General features: G+C 41.5%; 1 protein-coding gene across 1 annotated transcript in view; it reads right to left on the reverse strand.

The window, feature by feature from the left end:
* The window catches only part of LOC118407176 (transcription factor SUM-1-like), a 12,507-nt gene extending 9,050 nt beyond the window's left edge, over positions 1-3,457 (reverse strand). Inside the window, exon 1 of the mRNA XM_035807597.1 lies at positions 1,842-3,457. Coding sequence (XP_035663490.1) covers positions 1,842-2,339 — 498 coding nt within the window. The 5' untranslated portion in view covers positions 2,340-3,457. The remainder of the gene's footprint in view (positions 1-1,841) is intronic.
* Positions 3,458-6,378: the final 2,921 nt, after the last annotated feature.

Raw genomic sequence — 6,378 nt, forward strand, 5'->3', positions numbered from 1 at the left:
ATACACCGAGGATAAGGCGGGGCATTAACGTTATTATCATATAGCCTATCCAACTGACAGTTATTTCACACAAATTCATTTATAACAAATAAACACTTTTAGTTAATACATTACATAAAAATACATTTGCAATATATATATTGTACAATAGTGTCTATATATAATACAAACATTAAACTATTTCATCATCATCATTTAAGTAATAATTTTAACTAATCATCTGTTTGTGAGATAGCATATCAGCATCAACATGTGGCTTATTTGCAATACAAACTACATGTATTAAGTGGAGTCCTGGTACCCCCCATGCAGAGCCTTTTCACTTGGGCACGACAAAGTACGTATATATGAAGTGATTTAGGAAGGTACCGGCTTAATCACGTTAGAAAGCCATAATGAAAATGTGTAAAATCAGCATAATTCCTTTTCAAGTATCCCTATATTCCCCATGTGGAGCCCTAATTAACATAACCAATCAATCATAATATTTTTGACAGTTATGCATGGTTTACACACAAACAACAGTACAAAAAAAATTCATGACTGTCCCCTGTATAATGGTGCGGTCCAAAAAGTGGTCGGTTATTAGAATAACCGACCACTTTTGAGGTTACGGCCTGATAACCCATGGGAAATGGGGGCCTCTGATTGGCCAACTCCATCTGGCTATATGATAATAATATATACACAACCTCTGTTCTTCTACACAGTATATCTGATGACAATCACAACTTTTGCGCATAAATAATTTTCTTCCGACATCTTCTTTTCATGTACAAAACTATGTAATATTTCACAGACCTGTTGACGACAGCTGATTGCCTATAGCTGGCAGGTAGAACGTTACCTGAAAATTCCCAAATCCTATTATCTTAACCTCTAATACTAATAGTCTATTGTCCTGTGATAATGTTCCGCGTGTGTTTGTGTAGCTTTGTACTTGTTCCCAGTTGGAGAAACAGTCTCTACAATGTTCCCAGTTCGGCCTGAAGAAAGCATACTTCCCAGGCCAACTTTTGTTTCGTCGGGCTGGCAAAGGGAAGTGTCGGTCCCAGAGGATATCACCTGGGAACCGAACCCTACACTCCAGCCCTGTCCCAGCCCACGGACATGTGGTTCTAGTTATTCTGCTGTAACAAACTTGGCGAGTAGGGTTTGACCTCTCCGTTTCGGGTGAGCGCCGTTCTGAGAGAGTGAGAAAAGCTTTGTTTTGGATCATCTCTGCTCTGTTTTCCTCGCTGGTTCTCAACTGAAGAGCCTCGAGTGGCAAATGTTTGGACGGTGCGGAACTGGGAAAATATACAACTACATGATGGAACTTTTGTACGACGAAAAAGAACTGTGTCAGTGCAGAACATATTAGTATGAAGAAACTGTCTTTCGGCCTACTTTTGGTAAATTAACTTCAGATAGCGACTAGGAACGTCAAACTGAAGCTGTATTGCAACAAATTGGATATGTATCATAGAAGTGTTTGTATACAGAACAACTTTTAAGACTTCTGAGCTTTCCAGACGAGCGTATTAAGGAAGATACTGTAGGACAGTATCTTAGGAGCTAAAATTATTTACTAGAATTGACGATAAAAAAACACTACCAGTGACTATGAGATTTATATCACAGACACTGAAAGGGAAGTTGTTAGACAAGTGATAAGTCTTGTGGTGTCCCACCCACACTTACGATAACTTCTGGAACCAGACTTAACAACCCGCAAGCGTACATTAACACCGCTACTACATGATCAGTGAATCGTACATGTACACTGTACACTAAACCCATGATATACTCAGCAAGAGCTATAACTAATTTAGAGACGAAGAGAACACAACAGAACTCACCATCCCGTCCGAACACGACTCCGTGCCCGCCCCGTCACTGTCTCCGTCCGTGTGCCGTCTGTTTCCCGACTTCTTGCGATTCTCCTTTGCCCCTCGTAACAAGTTCTCAAGACTCTCGATATACGTGATGGCGTTTCGAAGAATCTCGACTTTGGGCAGCCTCTGGTTCGGATTGGTGCATGTTCTTCTCTTCAGAACCTCGAACGCTTCGTTGACTTTCCTTAGGCGTCGCCTCTCTCTCATAGTCGCGGCCTTACGCCTATCTACAGTCACGGATTTCCTCTTGCAAGCCTTGCAGGCCCAGAGGAGGCAGCGGCGCTGGGAGTGGAAGGCTCCGGGGGCGAGAACGTGCTCGACTGGCTCATCGGAGTCGTCTAGAGGAGAGGCCGGGATCGGGAGGTGGTCGCCCGGGAGGACAGCACCGTTCGACGTCGATCCGCGCTCGTAGAACGTCGGGCCTGTGTCGTACCGACAGCTACTCCTCTCAACCACCGCCATCTCGCTTCACAACAACATAAAACAACCCACGAGTTCACAAGTTGTTCACAACTGCACGTTTACTCGAGAAAACGCGCCACAGACTTCACAACAGTCTCCGAGTCCCAGAGAACAACTCCTCAAGTTTGACAGTCACAGTCTATCGGAAACCAGTGGACCGGCGACTTGATGTGGTAACCCGATCCACTCGTTGTCCACTCAGGGTTCAGAGACGCAGCGTTCGACAATTAATCCTGCATGTACATCGCCAGTCAACTTGCTCGATATGTCTCTAAAAGTCACGCCTCCTTGCGGTCGGCTCATGAATATTCATCAGATAAAAACTTTCACCGCCCAGACCGAGGTATGACGACATGTCATACCTTATCGAAGAACCGTCGATGGGGGAAGTGCTCGGACTTCTTATTTTGGTCCGAGTGCCAGAAGGCCGCGGGGAGCGTGTGGGCTTATTTCCATGTTGGGTCTGCTCTGAACCTTCAGCCCCCGGACTGCTGTCAACCGGGGAGGATTATCACGGCTTTCCCAAGCTCCGCTGTAAGGTGGCTGCATTCTTCATTTCCCTGTGCTCTGATAGGACTTCCTATCGCTGCCACTCTTTGTGGGGAACACCCCATGTTGACAGGACGGGGTGGATCGGTTTTACAGTTTCTTTTTCCTATTTCATCTTGAAAGTTTAACAATCCTACGCACCGTTTCAGTATCTCGGGATTGGCAAAAATGACTTTCTGATGGAAACACCTGTCATTCGGACCTGTAACCTTTAGAGGTGGACTTGGTCTGGGTCTGGGTCCTAGGGCTAATGACGTTATGGAGCAGAGTATTTTGGGAATGAAAACTAAATGATTCGACCTGTATCTACATTCCAATGTCCCTCAAACAACTCTATGCTGAGGTCATTGACCCCGACTAGAGCATGTCCTGGATTGTATTTCTTGCTTATATTACTCTCCAAGCAGAGGTTGGTGGGGGGAAAATTGCGGCCTTTTTCATATATGCTGCCTTTTTCTGTCAGCTATCCCTAAAAAAAAGTATAAATGAAAAAGCACACGATTTTTCCCATCAAACTCTGCTTGGAGAGTGAAATGTCTATTGCCAAACGTTTGTCTGCTGCGACTGAGCGAAAGCCCAGACGCCCCAGTTTGAAGGATTATGTCTTATACTAGACAGTTCTAGAAAACTGACCGCCATCTGTCAGTAAATGCGGAACATTTCCATTCCATGTTTCAGGAGTGTTTTCCCACTACATTTTGCGTGCCAAACTTAACATCAGAGTAGTGGAAAACCAGATGTATAGAGATCTTCAAACAGAAGCGTTGGAGGGGGGCTGGTAATAATGTAAAGCGAATAGCCGTGCAAAGAAAATAGCGAGAAAAAAGGTTATCGGGAACAAAGTGACTTTAAATATATTTGTATAACTGTAAGAAATATACATTGGATTTATCAAACACAAGAAACAACCAATTAAGACCTTTCGGTTGTCAACCAAACTTGGCTCCAGGTGACGGCACTTCTCGTGCCCCGCCCATCAAACTCACTTTTCCCACCGACCTTTGCTCCAGCTCTGCGGGAGGTGGGAGGGGGGCAGAGCCTGGCAGCCATCCTGAGATCCAGCTCCTTGTCCAGCTAAAGTACTGTCAGACCGTTCATACACACATTTGGTAAAGTCGTGTGGGAAATAGCTTACCGTACTCTTCCCTCAACCAGCGGTCACTTCTAAAAACGGCAGGGTGCAAAGCAGTACCTTTTTGGTCGGAGCAGCTGGTTTTACAACTAAAACGTAAATGTGCGACAATAGTATGATAATAGACTCGTTTTGATGTCCAAGTTTTACCATTTGTCTATGACTTTCGGTTTCTTGATTAGGTTCTGCCTTTACAGCTTCAGAAAATTCGTCTAGTCTAGACATTTTTCAGGTGAAGGAATAGGAATGAGCATCTTCACCACACCAATGTTATCTATTTGCATTACTCAATACTCATAAATTGTTCCCTTTTACTCAATAATAATAGCTTTCTTTCCAGATGTTTTTACACCTTGTGAATAGTAAGGTAAGAAAGAAGGAAAGAATAAAGCAAGCAAGAAAACAGAAAAAAAGAAAAAGGAATAATCTATACTACACATTCTTTTTTTTAAATTAGATGCATGTTATTATATCATCTTAGTATATTTACAAACGCATGCGGTAAACAACATATCCTACGAGTGCTAGTACTTGGCAGTGGTAGGACAGCACAAGACCATTCGCGTTTTCTCACTTATCGTACGAGCGTGTAGACTGACAATTCAGGATTAATTTAAACAAGGAAAGAGTTGTTTCGTAAATACGATCTTTTCCTTCTCTGACATGAAACCATTACCTTGTGGAAAGCTGCTGTATTAGATGCTTCCTTTGGTAAATAATGGGGACATTCTCCGAGTCATCAAGGCGGGCAGTCGGGCACACATGAGTGATCATGTCGGACGGTATGGGGAGCTCCAATTTCACAAAATGTTGCAATGGTAGAAACAGAGATACTGGAACAGCAAATTTTCATGTCTTCTGAGTATTGTTTTCGTGAAGATACCAATATCAGGAGGATAGTTGCATACAGTATACATAGCATTTCTTTTAGGTCTAGCTAGTAGTCAAAGCAATCTTGCTTTCTGTCTATGTTGTTATCCTTTTTTTTTCAGTTTTCATGACGAAAATTTATTTATTTTCATCTTATATTTCGGGAATGCAATGTACAAACAAACTTTTAAAGTTTAAAAATTACTGTTATCGGTATATAGGTCTTATTTTTAGTCCACAGTTTGTTGTATTTAGGTTACCAGGTCGCGTGCGCAGTGGTTCAGGGTTCGAGTCCTGCGAGGGCTATCCCAGTGTCCCTAGGACCCGTCAGCTGTGAAAATACGCCGGACATTCACGAACGGACGATCTCTTCAGCAGGCTCACGCTGGCACATTTGTATGTACATGCCGCAAATTTCCTGCATTTCTAAACAAGAAAGAAAAAGAAGACAATAATAGAACCGGGTAAAAACAAACATGGTTTGTTTTCATCTAAGGCAGTAATGAAGGGCCCTCTTGTTTTATACATCCAAATGGTTGTGTTTAGAATAGATTGATTTAACACAGAATTAAAGGTTTATTTCCTTTTCTTCGTTTGAATTACTGCGTGCATTCGAGAATCACAAAGAAGAAAAAAAGAATGCTAGCATTTGGTAAAAAAACAGCATATCCTGATACTGATTTTCTTTGTACGCAACTGAGGTTTTTTTATTTTTTTAAATCTGAGGCGTTATCTACTTTGTAGATTTCTTAATGATTCAATAAAAAAGGCGGTACACATTAACCGCATTTACAATCTTATTTCTCAGATGCTCATGTAAATAATCTTGAATAACGCTCTCCGCGGGAAATTCCAGGGACATTCTTGTCTCATAATTGAAAATAAATGAGTGACGTTCTCGCTGGCCGGAACTTACGGTATTCGGACCCTTCTTTCAACCCGCCCGCTTCGATGAGTGAAAACAACCCTCTGATTAGACCCGTGGACATAATTAAGAAGGAGACAAAAATAGAAATAGGCTGGAATAAGACATAAAAATGATGATAAGTATATATAAATATAAATATATCTCCATTGGATTCAAACGAGAGAAGAAAATATTAGATGCAGCGATTAACGATAGTACAATGATGTTTCCTATAGAAATAAACAGTGTTTTAGTTCATTTTCAAGATAGTCTAGATTACTGTATAAGTTTAGTTTTTACTTTTCAACCAGTACTTTTGACCACATATGTGGTCAATTGTGCATTTAGCCTACGGAGATGAATATGCAATAAAGATTATCATTATTGATATGATTTGACAGTGATATCATTTGTAGGAACTAGGCACGTTAAGGAGATATATGAGATATGTTTATGTATCTAACAGTTGCAATGAAACGTCTGCCAATGTCAATTAATCAATTTGACATAGGCATATGCATATTGCTTAAATTTTCATTTCCCAACAGCCCTTATAAATTTTAAACTGGCTAGCAAGCAGT

Source organism: Branchiostoma floridae, chromosome 19 (genome assembly GCF_000003815.2).
Source record: "Branchiostoma floridae strain S238N-H82 chromosome 19, Bfl_VNyyK, whole genome shotgun sequence".
In the NCBI taxonomy this organism is placed as follows: Eukaryota; Metazoa; Chordata; class Leptocardii; order Amphioxiformes; family Branchiostomatidae; genus Branchiostoma; species Branchiostoma floridae.